The 24502-nt window shown below is 34.6% G+C and overlaps 1 protein-coding gene across 3 annotated transcripts in view; it reads left to right on the top strand.

Moving 5' to 3' along the window:
- Positions 1–24502, top strand: part of LOC137653077 (leucine-rich repeats and immunoglobulin-like domains protein 1) — a 431305-nt gene that overhangs the window by 281283 nt on the left and 125520 nt on the right. For all 3 annotated transcript variants that reach the window (XM_068386471.1, XM_068386473.1, XM_068386472.1), the window contains one exon: positions 7387–7559. In XM_068386471.1, the coding sequence (XP_068242572.1) occupies positions 7387–7559 (173 nt within the window). The remainder of the gene's footprint in view (positions 1–7386; positions 7560–24502) is intronic.

Here is a 24502-nt window from a genome sequence, read left to right on the forward strand (position 1 = left end):
AAACGTGAAATATTATCGAATGTTTACAACAAAGGGAGAAAACGTGTCATATTGCAAAATGGGGACAGCAAAGGGAGAAAACATGAAATACTGCGGAATGTGGACAACAAAGGGAGAAAACGTGACATAATGCAGGATGTGAACAACAAAGGGAGAAAACGTGAAATATTGCCGAATGTGGACAACAAAGGGAGAAAACGTGAAATATTGCCGAATGTGAACAACAAAGGGAGAAACGTGAAATAATGCAGAATGGGTACAACAAGCTCAGAAAACATGAAATATTGCAGAATGTGGACATCAAACGGAGAAAACGTCAGATATTGCAGGATGTGTACAACAAATTGAAATGAAGTGAAATATTGCAGAATGTGGACAACAAACTGAGAAAACGTGAAATATTACAGAATGTGTACAGCAAAAGGAGAAAACGTGAAATATTACAGAATGTGCAAAACAAAAGGAGAAAACGTGAAATATTGCAGAATGTGTACAGCAAAGTGAGAAAAAGTGAAATATTGTGGAATGTGGACAACCAATGGAAAAAATGTGAAATATTGCAGAATATGGACGCCAAAGGGAGAAAACGTGAAATATTGCAGTATGTGGACAACAAAGGCAAAAAACATCAAATATTGCAGAATGTGTACAAAAAAACTGAGAAAACGCGAAATATTGCAGAATGTGGACAACTAAAGGAAAAAACGTGAAATATTACAAAATGTGATCAATAATAGGAGAAAACTTGAAATATTGTACAATGTTTACAACACTGAGAAAACGTGAAAGATTGCAGAATGTGTACAGCAAAAGAAAACGTCAAATATTACAGAAAGTGTGAAAGAAACAGAAAATGTGAAATATTGCAGAATTATGACAACAAACTGGGAAAACATGAAATATTGCAGAATGTGGACAACAAAAGAAGAAATGGTGAAATGATGCCGAATGTGGACAGCAAACGGAGAAAACGTGAAATATTGCAGAATGTGGACAAAAAAAGAGCAAACGTGAAATATTGTAGAATGTGTACAACACACTAAGAAAACGTGAAAGATTGCAGAATGTGGACAATAAAGGGAGAAAACGTGAAATATTGCAGAATGTGTACAGCAAAGGCAGAAAACGTGAAATATTTTGGAATATGAACAACCAAGGAACAAAATGTGAAATATTGCAGAATATGGATAACAGAGTGAGAAAACGAGAAATATTGCAGAATATGGATAACAATGGGGGAAAACGTGAAATATTGCAAAATGTGGACAACAAAGGTAGAAAACGTAAAATATTGCAGAATGTTTACAACAAACTGAGAAAACGTGAAATATTGCAGAATGTTTACAACAAACTGAGAAAACGTGAAATATTGCAAAATGTGGACAACAAAGGTAGAAAACGTAAAATATTGCAGAATGTTTACAACAAACTGAGAAAACGTGAAATATTGCAGAATGTTTACAACAAACTGAGAAAACGTGAAATATTGCAAAATATGGACAACGAGAGAAAACGTGAAATATTGCAGAATCTGGCCAACAAAGGGAGAAAACGTAAATTATTGCAGAATGCGTACAACAAACTGAGAAAACATGAAATGTTGCAGAGTGTGGAAAACAAAGAGAGAAAATGTGAAATATGAGAGCAATGTAAAATATTGCAGAATATGTACAACAAGCTGAGAAAACGTGGAATATTGCAGAATGTGGACAACAAAGTTAAAAAACGTGAAATATTACAGAATGTGGACACTAAATGGAGAAATCGTGAAATATTACAGAATGTGGACAACAAAAGGAGAAAACCTGAAATATTACAAAATGAGGACAACAAAGTGTGATAACGTGAAATATTGCAAATTGTGGACAAGAATGAGAGAAAACGTGAAATATTGCAGAATGTGCACAACAAAAGGAGAAAACGTGAAATACTGCAAAATGCATACAACAAATTGAGAAAATGTGAAATATTGCAGAATGTGGACAACAAAGGGAGAAAACGTAAAATATTGCAGAATGCATACAACTAAATGAGAAAACGTGAAATATTACAGAATGTAAACAATAAAGGGAGAAAACGTGAAATATTACAGTATATGGACAACAAACGAGAAAACATGAAATATTGCAGAATGTGTACAACAAAAAAGAAAACGTTAAATATTGCCGAATGTGGACAACAAAGGGAGAAAACGTGAAATATTGCAGAATGTGGACAACAAAAGGAGAAAACATAAAATATTGCAGAATGTGGACAACAAAGGGAGAAAACTTGAAATATTGTAGAATGTGTACAACAAACTGAGAAAACATGAAATATTGCAAAATATGGACAACTAGAGAAAACGTGAAATATTGCAGAATCTAGTCAACAAAGGGAGAAAACGTAAATTATTGCAGAATGCATACAACTAAATGAGAAAACGTGAAATATTACAGAATGTAAACAATAAAGGGAGAAAACGTGAAATATTACAGTATATGGACAACAAACGAGAAAACATGAAATATTGCAGAATGTGTACAACAAAAAAAGAAAACGTTAAATATTGCCGAATGTGGACAACAAAGGGAGAAAACGTGAAATATTGCAGAATGTGGACAACAAAAGGAGAAAACATAAAATATTGCAGAATGTGGACAACAAAGGGAGAAAACTTGAAATATTGTAGAATGTGTACAACAAACTGAGAAAACGTGAAATATTGCAGAATCGGGACAACAAAGGGAGAAAACATGAAATATTGCAGAATGTGACATCAAAGAGAGAAAACGTGAAATATTGTGGAATGTGGACAACCAAGCGACAAAATGTGAAATATTGCAGAATATGGACAACAAAGGGAGAAAATGCGAAATATTGCAAAATATGGACAGCAATAGGAGAAAACATGAAATACTGCTGAATATATACAACAAAAGGAGAATATGTCAAATATTGTAGAATATGGACACCAAAGTTAGAAAACATGAAATATTACAGAATGTGAACAAAAAAGGGAAAACGTGAAATATTGCTGTATATGGACAACCACGCGAAAAAACTAAAATATTGCAGAATGTGGACAACAAAGGAAGAAAACGTGAAATAATGCAGAATATGAACAAAGTGAGAAAACGTGAAATATTGCAGGATGTGTACAACAAATGAAGAAAATTTGTAATATTGCAGAATGTTTACAAGTAACTGAGAAAACGTGAAATATTGCAGAATGTGGACAACAAAGGGAGAAAACGTCAAATATTGCAGAATGTGTACAACAAACTGAGAAAACGTGAAATATTGCAAAATGTGGACAACAAAGGGAGAAAACGTCAAATATTACAGAATGTGGACAACAAACTGAGAAAACATGAAATATTGCAAAATGTGAACGACAAAAGAAGAAAACGTGAAATATGGCCGAATGTGGACAGGAAAGGGAGAAAACGTGAAATATTGCAGAATGTGGAAAACAAAAGGAAAAAAAACGTGAAATATTGCAGAATGTGGACAACAAAGGGAGAAAACGTAAAATATTACTGAATACAGTAAGTACAACAAAAGGAGAAAATGTGAAATATTGCAGAATATGGACAACACAGGAAGAAAATATGAAATATTACAGAATATGAAAAAAAATGGGGAAAACGTGAAATATTGCTGTGTGGACAACCAAGGGAAAAACGTGAAATATTGCAGAATGTGGACAACAAAGGAAGAAAACGTGAAATAATGCAGAATAGGAATAAAGTAAGAAAACGTGAAATATTGCAGAATGTATACAACAAAAGAAGAAAACGTGAAATATTGCAGAATGTTTAAAAGTAACTGAGAAAACGTGAAATATTGCAGAATGTGGACATCAAAGGGAGAAAACGTCAAATATTGCAGAAATTGTACAACAAACTGAGAAAACGTGAAATATTGCAGAATGTGGACAACAAAGGGAGAAAATGTCAAATATTGCAGAATGTGTACAACAAATTGAGAAAACGTGAAATATTACAGAATGTGTACAACAAACGGAGAAAACGTGAAATAAATATTGCAGAATGGTGGACAACAATGGGAGAAAACGTGAAATATTGCAGACTGTACTTAGAAAACGTGAAATATTGCAGAATATGGACAACAAATTGAGAAAACGTGAAATATTACAGAATGTGTACAACAAATGGAGAAAACGTGAAATAAATATTGCAGAATGGTGGACAACGAAGGGAGAAAACGTGAAATATTGCAGACTGTACTTAGAAAACGTGAAATATTGCAGAATATGGACAACGAAAGGAGAAAACCTGAAATATTGCAGAATATGTGCAACAAACGAAGAAAACGTGAAATGCATATTGCAGAATGTGGACAACGAAAAGAGAAAACGTGAAATATTGCAGACTGTGGACAACAAAGGAAGAAAACTTGAAATAATGCAGAATGTGTACAACAAACTGAGAAAACGTGAAATAAATATTGCAGAATGTTGACAATAACGGCAGAATATGTACAACAAACGGAAAAAACCTGAAATGAATATTGCAGAATGTGGATAACAAAGGGAGAAAACGGGAAATATTGCAGACTGTGGACAACAAAGTGAGAAAACGTGAAATATTACAGAATATACTGAGAAAACGTGAAATAAATATTGCAGAATGTGGACTGCAAAGGGAGAAAACGTGAATTATCGCAGAATGTACTGAGAAAACGTGAAATATGGCAGAATGTGGACAACAAAGGGAGAAAACGTGAAATAGGGGAGAAAACGTGAAATATTGCAGAATGTGTACAACAAACTGAGGAAACATGAAATATTGCAGAATGTGGACAACAAAGGGAGAAAACGTGAAATACGGGAGAAAACGTGAAATATTGCAGAATGTGTACAGCAAAGGGATAAAATATGAAATATTGTGGAATGTGGACAACCAAGGGACAAAATGTGAAATTTTGCAGAATGTGGACAATAAAGGGAGAAAATGGGAGATATTTCAGAATATGGACAACAATGGGAGAAAACGTGAAATATTGCTGAATGTGTACAACAAAGGGAGAAAATGTGAAATATTGTAGAATATGGACAACAAAGGGAGAAAACATGAAATATTAAAGAATGTGAACAAAAAATGGAAAACATGAAATATTGCAGAATGTGGACATCCAAGGGAAAAAACGCGAAAAATTTGCAGGATTTGGACAACAAAGGGAGAAAACTTGAAATAATGCAGAATATGAACAAAGGGAGAAAACGTGAAATATTGCAGAATGTGGACAACAATGGGAGAAAATGTGAAATATTGGTGAATGTGGATAACAAAGGGAAAAAATATGAAATAATGCAGAATATGGACAACAAAGGGAGTCGTCCAAAGATCCATATAATGTAGTTTCTAATGCTATTCTATCGAGCTGCACACGGTTCCTGGATGGTGTCGGGGAAAGTGCTGTTTATGGTGAAGCTAAATATGCTCTGGTAGAGCAGAATGGAGAGCAGAATGGAGTCTGCTATAAAAAATGTGATGCAGAATTTACAAATAAAATAAATGTACAAGGGCAAAGAAGCGTCACAAATAAGCAATCACACAGGGAAATTTAGCCAAGTTGCTGAAATGGAAAGGCCAACCATTATCTCTATCCACACAATTAGATCTACATCCTTCATACCGGGCATTGATGGGCAACTCATATATTGTCAAGCAAAGTGGGAATTCTGTATGGCAAGTGGATTATACTGAACTGCTTGATGAGCAATATACTTTGTCTATAAATATTTTTTATCACAAGACGTGTATGATGACCGAGTGGCAGAAGCATATCCGTAACAGGGTTTTGAACACAGGGTCTACATCTGCTCTCCAGATACAGATGTGATGATCCTTGCTTTTCATTACAAGTCTGTCTTGGGCAACCAGGAGACAATAGATGCACAATACTTTTGTTGCCAAATGAACGTTTCTTTGGAGAAAATCGTTAGTCAGCTCTTCTCTGGTTCTATAGCCTGAGTGGTTGTGATACAACTGGACATATATTTAGGGAAGAGTAAGACGTCTTGGTGGAACATCTTCATGGGATGTAATGAAGATATGCTAATGCAGTTCGTGGGCTTGGAACACGAGAACAGCCATCACCTCATGTATTTCTTCATTGCAAAGAGATAATATGCACTTACTGTCCCCGAAAAATTGTGTGATGGCTAATGCTGCTGAACTCATATAGTATTATTTTCAAGGCCTCAAATTCCAACAAGGTACAGAAAAACTTCCTCCTACCCAAGGGTCAATCCAAGAGCATAAATGTTGGGCACACTATCAATGTAGTATGTGGAGGCAAGCACTGGAACTTTCTTCTGATGTGAATTCTCCTATAGAACTTGGATGGTCCATCAGTGAGTCATTGGGCAAATTCATACCCACTCTCAGAAGTATACCGCTTGCTCTAGAGTCTCTGTTACAATTAGTGAGGTACAAATGCATGAAAAGTAAATGCAGTGGCCGATGTTCAGTCATAAGAACAGCATGCCATTCACGGAACTGCAGTTGTGATCCGAATACTTGTAAAATCCTCGCCGTTGCAGCAGATAGTGATGATTCGAATCTTGAGTGAATATGAGTTTGAAACATCATGTGGATAATTTGAAAAGCTCTACTTCAAGAGAGAGACACTGAATATATATAACCGTCTTATGTCAGGTGCAAAATGATTCGCAGATAATTATTCGAATAAATAATTTAAATAAATAAATGTTTGTTTTTATAACAATTCTCATGCAAGATGATGATTCGTGGAATGTTCTTTATTAGACATGTTAATCGGAATAATGAATCACATAGCAATATATGATATATGTCAACATAAAATAAAAATATTTTTGCAGCTATTTGGATTTATTTCATTTCAGGTGTATAAAACGTTAGTTCTGATCATACAATAATTTTCTGTGAGTTTGATAACATTTGTATAGACACGTTATTAACCTAAATAGGCCATATCTTAACCAAATTACGCCACTTTGAAATTTCAGACGTAGTCATGGCGCCCAACTTTGACTTACATTGGTATGTTAGGAAGATGACGCCAGAAAAAAATACCAACATTACTTATTGTGATCAGGATATCCCATATTCATAAAAAGAAAAATGATATTGACAAGAATCTATATGAAATTTCCACGAAAACCAAAAAAATATTACATTACTGTATGTACTATAGATCTAGTTAAGGGAATGCAAATTGCAACGTTTTCAATAACAATATTACAGGGATCTTTTCCCCGTTTTTTTTCCTCTCTCTCTCTCTCTCTCTCTCTCTCTCTCTCTCTCTCTCTCTCTCTCTCTCTCTCTCTCTCTCTCTCTCTCTCTCTCTCTCGTAATATCCATCATATATTTTTCATTCCTTTACTTTTTTCAGACTTTCCGAGTCCTCTCCCGCCAACGACTACGCTTGTTAGTCCTGCTGAGGACAAGACAATATTCCCAACCTTGCTCACGTCGTTCACTGTCAAAAATAACACAGAAAAACGGTCTCAAGTCGGAACAACGGTGGTTCTTCATTGTGCTGCTGATAATGTGGGGGAGAACATGGTAAGTATTTACTTGAAACATCATTGCTAGATTTAAAGAGATCGCATCTATGGATATTGAGTAGAAGATAGAACAAGAATAAGGATAATTAAATATAATATGTTTAAACACTAACAATGGGCAGAATTTTGGAAAGAAAGGTATTATTATTATTATTATTATTATTATTATTATTATTATTATTATTATTATTATTATTATTATTATTATTATTATTGAAAGGAGATTAAGAATCCCAATTTTTTTTTTCTTCACATTTTCTATCTCCTTGGTTAGTTCGCTAATAGTTAAAAAGATGTTCCTCCTCCTGTTCTGCATCTGATGTTTCAAGGATTTCCTCAACAAGTCATTTGTGTCTTCTCTTTATAGCTCGTACCTTCCGGCGGTTATTTGTACAGTCATCTGTTAATCAACCAAATAATCGGATAATGGTAAATTCACTACAGAAATAAAACATCTTGGTATGAAAACATTTTTAAACTAAACACACACACACACACACACACCCATATATATATATATATATATATATATATATATACATATATATATACATAGAGCTGGCCCAATTAAATACGGGAAGCAAAAAATATTAACTATGTTAATGTTAAATATATATTATATATATATATATATATATATATATATATATATATCTATATATATATCTATATATATATATGTATGTATATATATATATATATATATATATATATATATATATATAGTAACTATAAGGGTTAAAAATAAATAAACTATGAGGTAAACATTTGGTAAATAGAAATTTAAATGTTATCTATAAATCCTGTTTCTTAAAAAAGTGACAATCTGAAAAACAGAGAATTTCTTAAAGTCAAAAAGGTCTTTCTCTTCTTAAAAACTTTTTTGGTTAAATTGCAGTCACACTCATTGTACTTAGGTGCTGTTTCATGAGGTGTGTACATGAACTGCCTATGCGTCAGTTTTGTGTGACCTATACGCAATTTTGCTCAAATTACTTCAGTCTTCCTTTCTTTTTGTTCTGAAGATTTCTATTTGAAAAAATTGGTCCTATTTATTTTAAGTTATTACCATCAAATTCATTATTCCTGTGAGCTTGCCATTTTGCAGCTATGGAATGCTGTAAGCGGGTTATATGAACTTTCACGGGTAGTTTAAGAGCTCGTTTTGGTAAATCGGTTGATGATTTAGCTACAGCATCAGATTCTCTATCACTCAAAACTCCAACATGGGCAGGAATCCAACATATTTCTGTATTAAATCACCGGAATAGAACCAGTTTGGAGCTCTTTAATTTTCAATACAAATTGATTCTTATGTGTAACCCTTTAGGGTTTCTATGGCACCTCTTGAACTTATGGTTCGGCCTAGCTTCATTTGTTTTAATAATCTCAATTGCTAATATAATGGTTGATATTCGTATGTTAATACTGATGCTTTACGGGGTAATGAGGGCTGACTAATTTTGTCTGAGGACACTGCAGCACAGTCAGCACCTATTAGAGATTTAGAGTCATCATTATATATACCAAAATTAGGTCCATTCCTTTGAATATATTCCAAGGCATGTTTATGGTGACTCGGAGTATACAGTAGTTATATTTCTTTCAAAAATAAAAAGATGAGAGCATATTATTGTCTTGTTTATGGTCCAAGGTGGAGGAAAGAGGTGGTTAAATAAGGTTCATTTTAATGTTTCTAGGTTGTAATAGCTCATTTGCTCTAATTGGGAATAGTGGTTAATGATTGTTTATAAACGTATTGCTCTAGTTGAATTTTGAGTTAAATTGAGGAACAGAATATTTCCTAGTTCGAGAGCCTTCTTGGTCGTCACAAGGCGTGTTTCAACACAGAAATATATTCCTCGTTGAAGCCTAATGACGATATCAAAGCATTCTTTCATTAAAAGGAGAGAAGAGGGGAGGCTGTTTATTAAAGTTAGGGAGGGCAAGCGCCGAAGGTGCGATGCAACATGCTAGTAGTTACGGGAGGAAAACGATTAATAGCATTTCACCAGCATCTTGGGACAAATTTCGGTACTTTCATAGTCGTTAATATGAAAAGCATGTAACCAGTAATGTATGTTAGGTGGAGAACAGTTACAGATCTCTACTGATTGATTGAAATTTAGGTATATGATACATTCCAGTTTCAACAGTTAGAGAATGCCTACTGATCAAAACTGTTATATAGATCATTCATACCATTCTGTACCACAAAGGTTGAATCATTTGCTATACGTGCATTAGTTGTATACTAATAATTAATCTTGTAAAGTAATGTACATATGTTACTAGTAGAGTAAAAATACAGATTTGTCACAGGGAAATGGTTAACTATCTGATTTACATGTTTCACTAGATAGAGCATTTGTCATGCTAACATACTTGGCATTTGCATAGTAACAATAAAGTCAAAGAATAAATTCTAGTCTATGATTGCCCTCTTAAAGCAAACTTATCAATCGCATCATCTATATTTATTTCGATATTCTTTCCTCATGGATAATAGCTATGTTAAAATATCTATCATTAGTTATAAATGCTCTGAGCTAAGATCATTCTGCTGTTGCTGTTGTGAATGGTATTGCCACTCCAATTCCGACCAGTTTGTGTGTATTTTAGGGGGAAAATTTTTCATACTTCTGCAAAGCTGATAGCAGTGTTTTTCGTGGGTCATTGATATCTTTCCACAATTCTTATTTTCACTTAATACCTTATTTCTATGTGTGAACATAGCTTACAGATCAGATACTACTATATATGATGAATATGAGGAAGTATTGACAGAAAATTGTTTAGCACCCGTACACAGTGTTAATAATCCATGTAAATCCAAGTCTTTTATTTTTTAAAGATGTTCTGACACTCTGTAAAAGTCAATTGAGTAAAATTTCACAATATTGGCTTGACTAAATGGACAGGATATGGCTTAGTAATTGCCAATTGGAATGTCTGCAGAAAATGTCTTCACTGTTCTTCAGTTATGATCATCATCAATATACTACCATGAGTACCAACCTTTACTTCTTAATTATTTTATGTCTGCTAAACTCATCCTTTGGTGCAGATACTCATGACACAAAATGGGTAAGTATGACCAGATGATATATATACTATGAGCAGGAAATGCTGTGAATAATACTGTTGAGCAAACGATAAAACGAGTGATTGAATTATTTAATTATATATAAAGATTAATATTAGTTTTATTTATATTACTTCAGTTATAGGAATTTCATATGTCATTATTTTGTCCTGATCTTTACTTGAGATTTCACTGTATGGATATTACTTATTAGTTATATGTTTATTTTACAAAACTGTGTACAATATAGTACATTTATTACTTATCTAGGGTAAAATTCTTAACTCCTAGATTATGTAGTTATAAAAATTTCATTAGTAGAATTAATTTGCTTTTACAGCTTGCGAATTTAAGTATGCACGAGTATATGGTAAAAAAATTAAATGAGGTTTTTAATTACTTACTTGTGAGAGTTATTACATTTGTATATTAACATTGAAAAAATATAATTGATTACATGATTATTTGTTTAATTTTAAATTTTTAAGAAAATAAACTGTCAGGGAATCATAAATAAAAATGTAAAACCTGCAACATGTGTTAATTTTCAAGATATACAATTTGATGTTTTTTATTGATAGCTTCAAGTAAATCCCTCAAAGATTATCAGATAAGAGAGAAGCACATTCTGAGCATACAGTAGGGAGAATATAAAAAGCTATATCAGTATATTTCTTTGTATTGTGTGTTTAATCAGTAGAGTGAACATCAAATAGATCATCTATGGTTATCACTTTACTCTCCTTACTTAATATGGGTATATATATATATATATATATATATATATATATATATATATATATATATATATATATATATGTATATATATATACATATATATATATATGAATATATATATTTATGTATATATATATATATGTGTGTGTGTGTGTGTATGTAAATATGCTGTATATGCATAGAATTATATTCATTATATATATATATATATATATATATATATATATATATATATATATATATATATATATATATATATATATATACAGTATATATATATGTGTGTATATATATATATATATATATGTGTGTGTGTATAATATATATATATATATATATATATATATATATATATACAGTATATATATATATATATATATATATATATGTGTGTGTGTGTGTGTGTGAGTGTGTGTGTGTAGACTTACGGAATTGAACTCTCAATACACCATACAGTAATTAAATTCCCAAAACAACAGGGATATTCAAACGACGACCAGTCCCCTGATGGTCTTCATAACTAACTGCCTTGCACAGAGCCACAAGAACTCTAACACGATTGCGCAGACGCCGTACTGATTAAAATTTAATTATATACGAGAAATGTAGAGCACAGTTCCGTCGTGCCATAAAAGAAGCTAGGCCCAGACATGGGTGTCTTTTGTTTCCTTCATTAACAGTAGAACATCATCTTCTGTGTGGAGGAAACTACAAAAGATAGCAGGCAAATTCACCCCAACCCACCACCAGTGTCATAAGTGAATGGTCATTATGTGACTGGAGCAACTGAGGTTAGCAATGCCCTGGCTGATCATATCTCAAATATATCATGCAAGTGTGTAGCAGCCCCTGGTCACCAGTATAGGAACATTGAAGAAAAGAAAATTTTTAATTTTGCAACAGGAAGGGAGGAGTCATACAATTCTCCTTTAACTGAAAGAGAATTTGATCCTGTACTTTCCACTTGTAATGATACAGCCCCTGGACCCGATGGAATTCCATATGCAATGATTAAACATGTACCTGTTAACACAAAGTTATTTATTTCAAGCATTATCAATAGAATATGGCATGATCATAGTTATCCAAGTGTTTGGGAACTAGCCATTATTTTGGGCTTTTTAAAACCAGATAAGTACAAGTTTTTAGCAGCAAACTATCGACCAATTGCATTGACATCTTGCTTATGTAAGATCGTGGAGAAGATGGTCAATGCAAGACTGATGTGGTACCTGGAAAAGAAAGGTATTTTATCACCTATCCAGTGTGGATTTAGAAAAAAATGCACTCAATAACTGATGTGTAGATACGACTTAAGTCCTCTATCTGTGAAGCCTTAGCTTCCAAACAGCACAATGTAACAGTCTTTTTTTTTTTTTACCTAGAAAAGGCATATGATACTGCATGGAGATATGGTATACTTAAAACCATTCATGAATTGGGATTAAGAGGAGAGCCACCAATGTTTATTCAGTCATTTCTTTCACAGAGTTTTTCAAGTGATAGTGGGGGAATCTTTATCAGAGATGAAATGTCAGGAAGAAGGAGTTCCCCAGGGTAGTGTGCTGATTTTAACCCTATTTGCACTAGCAATTAATGGGATATCCTCAGTTATTCCCCAAAATATTCTCTCAACACTATTTGTGGATGATCTCTCCATATCATTTGCTGGAGCTAGAATGGCAATGGTTGAGAGAAAACTATAACTCGCAATGGACAAAATTATTCAATGGGCTGATATGAATGAGTTTAAGTTTTCAACAAGCAAAACTAGTGTTGTCCATTTTTGTCGTATTCAGAGAGTACATCCAGACACTGATATGTACATCAAAGGTCAATGGATTCCATGTGCAAGTGAAGCAAGGTTTTTAGGCTTGATATTTGATTGTAGGTTAACATGGGTTCCACACTTAAAATCTTTAAAAGAAAAACGTCTTGATGCTTTGAAGCTTTTAAAAGTTTTGTCCCATACATCATGGGGGCAGACCGCAATACTATTTTAAAGTTATACAAAGCCTTAATGTTTTCAAAAATTAGTTATGGGTGTGAGATATACTCCTCAGCCACCCCAGGTCGACTAAATATTTTAGATTCCATACACCATACTGGTATCAGATTGGCAACAGGAGCATTTAGAATTTTGCCTATTCCAAGGCTCCTTGTTGACGCTGGAGAATTACCGTTAGACCTTTACCAAAAGTCTTCTATTATTCGGTATTGGTTTAGGTTGCAAAGGCTTCCTAATTCTTCAGCCTGTCAGACTGCAAGCTTTGTAAAATACTCAACATACTTTGAGATTCACCCAAAATCACCACAACTTAATGGTTTTTGGGTGAAACAACTGATGGACAGTCTTGATACAGTTAGAACTAAGGTGCTTCCAATTAAAGTATCATCAATGCCTTCATGGAAATTACATGAGGTATGTTTTTGTAAATATTTTATTGGAGGTAAAAAGAATATGATTGACATGGAAGCCAGGTCTCTTTTTATGGAACATGATCCAGAATTTGAGGAATCGACTTTTATACATACTGATGGCTCCAAATCCGATACCTGCATTGGATTTGGAGTACATAGTAATGCTTTTAATTGTAGAAGTGCACATCCTCTAACAGTTTTCATGCTTACAGCCGAACTATATGGCAAACTAACCATTTTTAGTGATGCAAGGAATGTCCTTCAAGCTTTAGAAGTTGTTAATTCCAACAATCCTTTAGTTTTTTACAGATTTTAGTGTGGCTTTTAATTATTGGTATGAAAGGTATAACAGTTCGATTTTGCTGGGTTCTGGTACACGTAGATTTGTCTGGAAATGAGAAGGAAGATTCACTGGCTAAGAATGCAGCAGCTGAGTTGTTACCAAGAAGTTATCCCATTCACAGTAATGATTTTTTACCTACAATTATGAATTTTATTAATAATAATTTGGCAACAGCATTGGGATGGTTTACTTGAAAATAAGACGAGAGAAATAAGTAATGTTACATCCCCTTCGAGGTATAACGGAATGCCCAGAAAGTGAGGGACTACTCTTTTTTTGTCTCCACATTGGTCACACTCCCCCTGATACATGAGTTTTTGCTGGCTGGCCAACATCAACCATATTGCGACAACTGTTTGGTACCATTAACAGCGAGGCATTTGTTGACCAAATGCCCCACATATAAGAGTGAAAGAAATAGATATCTGTTTGAGCCTCGAAGTGAGGATGGCAGGTTCATTCTTGCCAAGATTCTTGGACATGATGTGTCTTACCATGCTAGTGGTATTCGTAGCTTTATTTCAGAATCAGGTCTTCTGAAAGATATTTAAACTTTTAAAATGACATCTTTGCTTTTATGGTTTTAATTGAATATTCTTTTTTTTTTCTTTTATTTACAATAAATGCTATCGGCATCAATGACCTTAGATATCAGGAGGCCATAAAACCTCAAGTCAATCAATCAATCATCATCATCATCCTCATCATCATCATCATCATCATCATCATCTTCTCCTACTTCTATTGACGCAAAGGGCCTCGGTTAGATTAGCTTTTAATTCAATACTTCATCTTCTATTTCACGCTTCATAGTCCTCAACCATTTAGGCCAGGGTCTTTCAACTCTTCTAGTGCCTTGTGAAGTTAAGTATTTGGTAAACTAATCTCTCTTGGGAGTGCCAAAAACATATTCAAATCATCTTCATCTACCTCTTACCATGATCTAATCCTCATCTGGCACTCGAGTCATCTCTCTTATAGTTTTCTTTCTAACCCTGTCCTGCCATTCAACTCCCATTATCTTTCTAAGGGCTCTGTTTGCAAATATACTAATTTGTTTCATTGTCATACCATGACTCATGTCCATACAGTAACACCGATCTCACTAAACTGATACAGAGTCTGATTTTTATATGTAACTTCAGGCCAATTAATTTCCAAATTTTACTTAACCTAGCCATTGCCAGATTTGCTTTTTTCAGTCTTTCACTCACCTTTAATTATAAAGACCATATATTGGTGATCATAGTTCCTGAATACTTAAATGATTACACCTCATTAATCCTCTCTCCTTCCAATGACTTTTGATCTTCCATTACATATTCCCTTCTCATCATCTCTGTCTTTCTTCTATTTATCTTGAGCCCAGCCTCCTGTGTTATTTCACGCATTCTGGTAAGCAAGCATGGCAAATCCTGTGGAACTCTCTTAATAAGGACAGTATTATCAGCATACTCTAGGTCTGATAATTTCCTATTACCAATCCAGTCAAATGCTTCTCCACCATCTCCAACTGATCTAAGCATTACAGAATCCACGAAGAGGATAAACAACATAGATGACTACACATTCCATTGGAGTACTCTGCTGTTCAATGGAAATTCATTTGATAGTGCTCCTTTAACAAAAACTTTGTACTTGCTATGCTCATGAACAGACATTCAAATTCACATATCTAAGAGGAATTCCATAACCTCGCAGGAATCTCCACAAAATTGGCCGGTGCACACTATCAAAGGCTTCTTCGTAGTCCACAAATGCCATTAAAAGTGAATTTATATAGTCTACGCATTACTCTACAGGATGTCTCAAAATTAAAACTTGATTAGTACAACTTATCCCTTTTCTAAACCCTGCTTGTTCATTTCTCAGCTTTACATCAATCTTTCTCTTTAGTGTCCTTAGAATAAGTATACTATGTATTTTCATGACAACTGACGTAAATGTAATGCTTCTGTAATTATTGCAATCAGTCAAGTCTCCTTTTTTGCAATTTTCTGCAATACTCCTAGCCCCACTTCATCAGGTTTTAACTCTTCATGCCACATTCTACAAAATAATCTTGTAAGTATTCTGTAGGTCACTTCATTTTCAGCCAGTATCATCTCGTCAGTTATTCCATCATGACCAGGGGCTTTCCATCTCCTAAGTTTTTTTTAATTACAGCTTTGACTTCACACACACTGAATTCATTCATGGGCACATCAAGGTCTTCCCCAGCTTCAGGTATATCAATTAAATTATTCCCTTCTTATTTTCTATTCATAATCTCACAAAAATATTCCATCCAACTTTGTCTTTCTTCATCTCATGTTATTATAAGAGATCCATCCCCCTTTTTGATGGAAATAAACTTCTTCTTTGCCCCCGTAGAAATTTTATTAATAGTTCTATGAGCAATTCTTACACCAAAGCCACTCCCCTAACTCATAGCTTTGTCAGCTTCTGTTTTCCTAACTAAATATTCTCTCCAGTCATTCCTGGCTTTTCTTTTGACCGCACTATCAATACTGGAATACTTAGCATGCTCTACCTTGTACTTTTCATTACTTCCTCCAAACTTTTCACCAAATAATTTCGTTATATCCTTTTTATAGTATCCAACGTATCATTTTATATCCATGCCTTTCTCCTTATAACTTTGTACCCCTAATCTTCACGAATCACTACCAACTGACTGATAAATGTTCTTAATATTACACCATTCTTCATTAATTGTCTGCTTTTCGTCTCTTCAAATCTCTAAGACTACTAATCGATACTTACATTCAATTGCCAATGTTTTGCAGTGCTCATCTTCTAGAAGCTTAGTTGAATGAAACCTAGTTAATATATATTCCTTGCCGTTGAATGCTTTTAGTTTTAATTTCAATGGGGCAATGAGGAGCTGGTGATCCTGACCAATATCTGCAACTCTATAGCTTTTTACATTTCTCAGAGTTACTCTTATCTCTTTATTAAAAATAATTTTATCTATGTGATTTTTTTCAGTGTCACTTGGTGAGGCTCATATATATTTGTAGATGTTCTTGTGTTGGAAAAGAGTACCTTTAATACCAAGATTGTTTCTTGAACACAAACATATAAAATGTACTCTATTTTCATTTGCAACTTCGCCAAGACCCTCAACATCCATCACATTCTCTATATCTTGATTATTCCTTCCAGCTTTACCATTGAAATCATCAATCAAAATTTTCATCTCTGTCTCTCTGGGATCTCATCTATTACACTCTGCAGTTTTACCTAGTATTCATCTATATATGTCCCAAGCCTTGCATGAAAAATATGTAGACGTATATGTGTTTTATACAGTAAGATCAATGACCTCTCTTAAGAGTATTATGACTGTCATAAATTGTTGTGCGAGATCACTGAACTCATTTATAGGTGACGTGTCTTAGGTCTGATAGGTGACGTGTCTTAAGCCAGATGCTAAGCGTATATTTCAATCACAGTGGTGATTTCCACAAATCTGATATTTTCAGCATATTGAGAGAGCAACATTGTAATGACTGGCAGTACCGCTCAAGCGCTCACAAGGATAATATTGTACTTACTGTGTATACTATATTCATAAATCTTTTGTAATAAAGTGAAAGAAACCATGTTTCAATGTCTCATTATCCATCGACATGTGATATAATTGGCGTCAGGTGAAAGAATATGTCTGTTTATGTACGCTGTGAGCGACGTTATACTTTATGCTGGTAAAATAAAAAGTTCAAGATGCCTAAGTATACGAGGATTAACATAGCAGACACTGCTACTGCAGGATATGAAAATGGGGGAGTAATATTTTTTTAGTGATGCCAATGAAGAATACACATGAGAACAACGGACACAGGACTTAGAAAAGAGGTTAGATAACCTAGCCGAGTTGATAAACAGATTACTAGTTGAACGGAAGAGGAGCGGCACACAACCGCAGCATCTCCGATGTACATAAACGAAGTTCAAAAAACACACATTCACAGTCGTAGTTTGAAAATTACCAAAACTCCAGGCAAATAGGCCTTTTGACGATCAACATCCTAATGAAGGGTTTCAATCGATTGAAGTGTTTTTTAGAGACTTTGAAGTAGCCACATATGAGTTATCAGAAAGGGAAAAATTAATTCAAGTAATTAGATTGCTTAAAGATGCTATGGCAATGAAGGTAATGTGTTGGCCACAAGATCGTTTAAGAAGTTATGTAGAAATAAAACAACGTTTAATTGAGAAATACGTTTTACCCAATGTCAGGAAAGGTGATCTGAAAGAAAATTAACAGTTTTGCAGCAAGTATTTTTCGAGATTGTGATTCGTTTACTATACGGAGTGACAGTCTCCCAGAAGGGGATAAAAAAGCAATTGCCTGTAAGCATATTTGGAGATTAGTAAACCCATATCTATGTGGTTCTTTGTTTGATGACAATCACTCGTTACAGATGTAGTGATGACAATACAAAACATTCTAGACAGTTTGCCAGACGAAAAAAATGACGGATAATAAATGCCCCAATTCCGGAAAGGTGTCAGCCATGAGAACATATGCAATGAGCGACAGCCACCATCCCCCAAACCGGGGGAGGGAGAACGTAGTCAGCAGTGTAGGGGGGATGTTCAGAAATTGAGGCTATACTTAGGATTCGCCAAGACCCTCAACATTTGCGAGGAAGAAGATAGAATAACAGTAATGGCAGTAGTGTGTATTTTGCCTATAGAAAGTCATGAGAGGGTAAGTGCTTGTGTGGGAAAGGAGAGGCAAGTAGGTAAGGTAACAGCTGTACCTGGAAAAAGAGAAGTATTGCCTCCCCAGACACTTACGAGCATATCAGTGACCCCATCTCAGCCTCTCCAGGAGGGAACCAAGGTCTTAGGTAAACCCCATGAAAAAGGCGCACACATAGTCTTAGAGGGGTTGTCAGAAATAAAAGAAAACAGATCAGATATCACAATAGTTAATTTTCCAAATAAAAGAGTTGTGTTAGGAAGTGATTCTGTGTGTGAATGGGAGTTATGGGAAATTACTAATAATGGGATCTTGGGAGCCACAACTCCAGCCCACACAGATGAACACATTCAGAACATGATTAGTCAAGCTCGAAAACTATGTCCACCAGAATATCAACCTGTAGTTAGTAACATTGTTAATGATTATCACGATGTAATTGCTATTGGAGACGAGCCAGCTGGGAGGATTGATCAATTTCCCTTTAGTAGTAAAACGATGCAGGCAAAGCCGATCAGGGCAAGGCCTTATAAGGTACCCATCTATTTCCTGGGAGAGATAGAAAGGAAAATTAGTAAATTGAGGGAATAAGAGATTATCGATGAGAGCAAATCCCCCTTGGCTTCTCCAATTTTTGCTGTTAGGAAAAAGGATGGCTTGGTAAGATTGTGTGTTGATTATAGGAAGTAGAATGCAGTCACTAAGGACAATACATTTCCATTGCCGTCAATCAAAGAATTACTCATGAAGGTACAGGATGGTAAATATTTTACAACTATCAATTTGAAATCTTGATACTAATAATACCCATTCAGGAAGAAAGTAAATGAAAAATGGCATTCATTGCTAAGGAACGACTATTTCAGTATAATTTTCTTCCTTTTAGGGTTGAAATGCCCCAGTCATTTTTCTATAGTAATGATGGCAGTGCGGTCTCTCTTAATTGACCATATTGTTCTTGTTTATCTTAATGATATCATAATTACAGGGAAAACGGCAGAAGATCATGATAACAATGTTCGTAAAGTTTTAGAAGTATTGCACCATATTGTTTTGAATGTAAATTTATCAAAGTGAAAATTCTTCTGTAAGCAGGTCGAATTTGGAGGTCACATAATAACCCCCAGAAGGTATCCAACCGGGCCCCAGAAAAGTAGAAGCTATTAGAAATTTCCCCAGGCCACGTAACCCTTCGGAAGTAGCTGGGTTCCTTGGCCTTGCTGGGTATTACTATAAATTCATAAGAGGTCTTGGAGAGATAGTGAGATCATTAGATGCTTTAAAGAAACAAAATTTAATAAATTTGAGAATGGAAGAAGAAAGTTCCTTTAACCTCTTGAAAGCTGCCTGAACTGGCAATGAGTTACTCGCATATCCCAGAATTGATCGCCGGTTTTTAGTGACAACAGATGCGAGTAGCATGGCTATTAGTGGCATAATTTCCTACTGATATAACAACATAAGTGCAAATGTGTATTTGTTGATGCATTTACTTGCTACACTCATACTTATGCAATGTTGGATAAATCTGCAAATTAATTAACCCACGTGCTGTGCTCTTTCATTACTAGGCTTGGTTGCCCAAAAATTTGATAAGTGATAATGGTTTCAAGTTTATAAATACGGTGGTGAAATTGGTCACGGACTTGATGAAAATTGAACACTTTTCAGTGACCGCTTATAGGCCTTCATCTAATGGCTTAGTGGAATCTCATAAGAGTGAAGTGGTGCAAATTTGCAAATTTTACGTTACTTAGTAGCTGCTGAGCCCTAGCCTAGGCACGCCATGCTTCCTACGACTGAGCTTGCTTTGAACATTGCATGATTGCATATAATGCCTCGCTCTTGGACACACCTTTCTTTTTAGTGTATGGACAAGATACCGTGTTACTGTATACAGTCCTGATTAATTCACAACAGTTGCCAAATTATTCAACTGAGCAATACCATATCTGCTAACTAAATATCTTAATGAGAGTAACATACATCACTAAAAGATTTTTGAGAAGAGCTAATGAAAATACAGTTCAAAGTATAATGGACGGTTACAAACTGCACTGGCAAAGGTATTTGTTGGCGATCGTGTGTATTTGAAACAATTACAACTTAGGAAACACAAACTAGAGCCAGTGTATTTGGGTCCATACCGAGTAAAGATGGTTAAATCTAACACAGTAGTGATACAAAACATTATCAATGGAGAAGTGCCTGATTATCACCAGGCACACTTGCATGTGGTAGTTTTCAAAAGTGTCAATCAGAGTGTACCCCCTTACACCTCCATACTCGACATTCCCAGAGTTGATGAGTAGGATATTTTATTTGCTGGTGTTGTTGTTTGAACAGACCTTATTTCTTCTTTTGATGTATTCTGAATAAACTTGATGATAATATGTTCTTATGTGGGTACTAAATGTAGTGAAGTAAAGTGTTGTGATAATTTTGCTCTGGTAGTAATTTTAGTCTTCTCAAAGTATTTTTACGTCATAGATACCTATTGGACAAAGATCTAGCATTAATTTTAGTCATCTGAAAGCGTTTTAAACGTTATAGATGCTCTCTGAACAAAGATCTGGCTGTAATTTTAGTCTTCTGGAAGCGTTTTAAACATTAGTAATAACCACCGGAGTCTAATGTCTTCACTGTTCATAAAGTTTACTGAGTAAGTAAATAGTAAATCGTAATAACCACCCCAGTCTATTGTATTCCCGGTTTTTAGTTTACTGAGTAGCTAAATAGCCAATAGTAATAACCACCGGAGTCAACTATTTTCCCTGCACTCAAAGTTACTGAGTAGCTAAATAACCAATAATAATAAACACCATAGTCTATTATCTTCCCTATTCTTCTAGTTTACTGAGTAACTGATTAGCCAATCATAAAACCAGTGGAGCATAGTTTTTACCTTGTCCGCTGAGTTGGCTGAGTAAGTAAATAGCCAATCGTAAAACCACTGGAGCCTAATTTTTACCTTGTCTGCTGAGTTGGCTGAGTAAGTAAATAGCCAATCGTTTTAACCACCAGGGCCAACTGTTTTCCCGGTAAACCAAGATTGCTGAATAGTTAAATAGTTAACGAGTAATAACCACCATAGTCTATTGTTTTCCCTGTTCTTCAAGTTTACTGAATACCTAAATAGCCTATTGTAATAACCAATGGATTCAATGGTTGCCAAGTGATCTTAGTTTGCTGAGTAGCTAAATAATCAACCGTAATAACCAACAGAGTCTATTGTCTTCTTTGTTCATCAAGTTTACTCAGTAGCTAAATAGCCAATCGTAATAGCCACCTGAGTCAACTGTTTTTTCTTTAATCTAAGTTTGCTGAGTTGGTAAATACCCAATCGTAATAACCAACGAAGTTTATTTCTTTCCTTTTCTTCAAGTTTACTATGTAGCTCAAAAGCCACTTGTAGTAGCCACCAGACTCAACTATTTACTCTGTGATCCAAGTTAGCTGAGCAATTAAATAGCCCATCTTAACAACCACAGGAGTCTACTATTTACCCTGTGCTCTTAGTTTACTGAGTAACCAAATAGCCAATCATAATAGCCCAAGTCTACACTTTTTCCTGTGATCCAATTATTTGAGTTGTTGATCGCCATTTATAATTACCACAGGAGTCTATTATCGTCCTTTTTCTTTGAGTTTGTCAAGTAACTAAAAGACCATGTGTAATAACTACAAGAATCTATTATATTCCCAGTACTTCAACTTAACTGAGTAGCTAAATAGCCACTCATAATAGTCACCAGAGTCAACTGTTTTCCCTGTTATCCAACGTTGCTGAGTAGTGCAATAAACAATCGTAAAAACAACTGGAGTCTATTGCCTTCCCTGTACTTCAGGTTTACTGAGTAAATGAATAGCAATCATAACCACTGCAGTTTGCTATTTCGCTTGTGTTGTGTCCCATATTTTTTAAGCAGCTAGATAGCCAGTCGCAATAACCACCCGAGTCTGTTGTCTTCCCTGTTCTTTGATTTTGCTGAGTAGCTAAGTTGCTCATGAAGTTCACCCTATTTTGACTCATAAATTTCCATCCTACACCTATATTGATATCATAGTCATGCATTCCATGAGTACGACTTCTCACAAATTTCTGGTTCTTGGTGCATAGACATCAAAGAGAGCAGCATAAGTAGTGTATTAGCACTACTGTCGAGATTCTTTATCTCCTCGGAGCTCCATCCACCCTGTAAAGCAATGTTTGTAGTGAATTCAGGCTAAGATAATTACAGAGCTAAAATCCATATGGCAAAAGCTAGTTATTGTCCATGGAAAGCCACAGCACCATAAAGCCAGGGATCTTTAGTACGTGGCTATGGTGACATCAAGGAATTGCTTGTTGCCTGGATGGGAGGCAACGACTCTAAATTCATGCAGTTACAAAGAAAAATCCACCTTACATACTGGCATTAATCAGGCATCATACACTGTGCAGTGTGCTTTGATGTTATAGTTGGATTGACTTTTTCCACCAGTCCTAAAGATGTGATTGCTCGCATGCAAACTGGAGAAGACTTCATTATTAGATTATGGTAATTGAACATTAAACATCTTAATTGACAAAATTACATGTTATACTGATGAAAAGTTAAGCATAGAATTTTATCAATTCAATTAACATTGTTCAGTGATTTCATGTAATCACAGGAATTTTTAGTTATTACACGAAATCACTAACGGTTACAGTGATTACATGTATTCATTGAAAAGTTTAGTGATTTCACAAAATCACTGATTACACGTTTCCACTGTAACACACACACACACACCTGGGATTACTACCCTATATAGACCTGATATGGACCTCCAATCAAATGAAGAGTTTTTTTTCTAAAAGTCATATTTTTGATAGGTATGATTTTTTTCAATATGGTAAAAAATAAACCCTAGAAATCATGGAGAAAAATATGAAACAAATATTGGAAAAAAGGCAACATCTGATTGTTTTATAATGTCTTTCTAAGTTAAATGCCAAATTTTAATGCTATATCTTTAAGACTAAGGGAGAAGATAGAATTTGAAGGTCAATAAGTATAGTTTTGAGATACGGGCGTTCAAAGTTTTTCTTTATATTTTTACAAAGACAATATTAATATATCATGATTATAATGAAATTGATGTTCCTTTTTGGATATTGATAAATCAAAACAATGTGATTTATCATAATTTAATCATAAATGAAAATCCCTTTGCTCAATATCGTACTTCTTTAGGCGAGACGGTCGCACCTTCATCATCTCTCTCCTCAACTAACTCAGCTAATATCACCTGTATTACCCACATCTGAACTCTTATTAGAGCAATTTATTTTCTATCTTATGTTGGCGAGATATTGAAACTGTTTTTCCTCTTTTGCATGAGGAAATTCTTGCCGAAACCAAGAAAACCAGACATAAAAAGGAGCGAATGTCAGAGGTCAAAATCAAACGTGTACTCTATATGAGGTTTGTGCTTGGACTGAAGGCTGAAGGGTGTAATTACGGTGTAATACTTCGTCTTGTGACTCGTGGAATCTATGCAGATGGCATTGCTCACAATTTGCTTTATATTGAAATGTCATGATTATCAAAATTTACGATAACAGAAGAAATACAGCATTTTATTGTAAGGAACAATGTTTTTGGTTTATTG

The sequence above is a fragment of the Palaemon carinicauda genome, chromosome 14 (genome assembly GCF_036898095.1).
Source record: "Palaemon carinicauda isolate YSFRI2023 chromosome 14, ASM3689809v2, whole genome shotgun sequence".
Classification (NCBI taxonomy): Eukaryota; Metazoa; Arthropoda; class Malacostraca; order Decapoda; family Palaemonidae; genus Palaemon; species Palaemon carinicauda.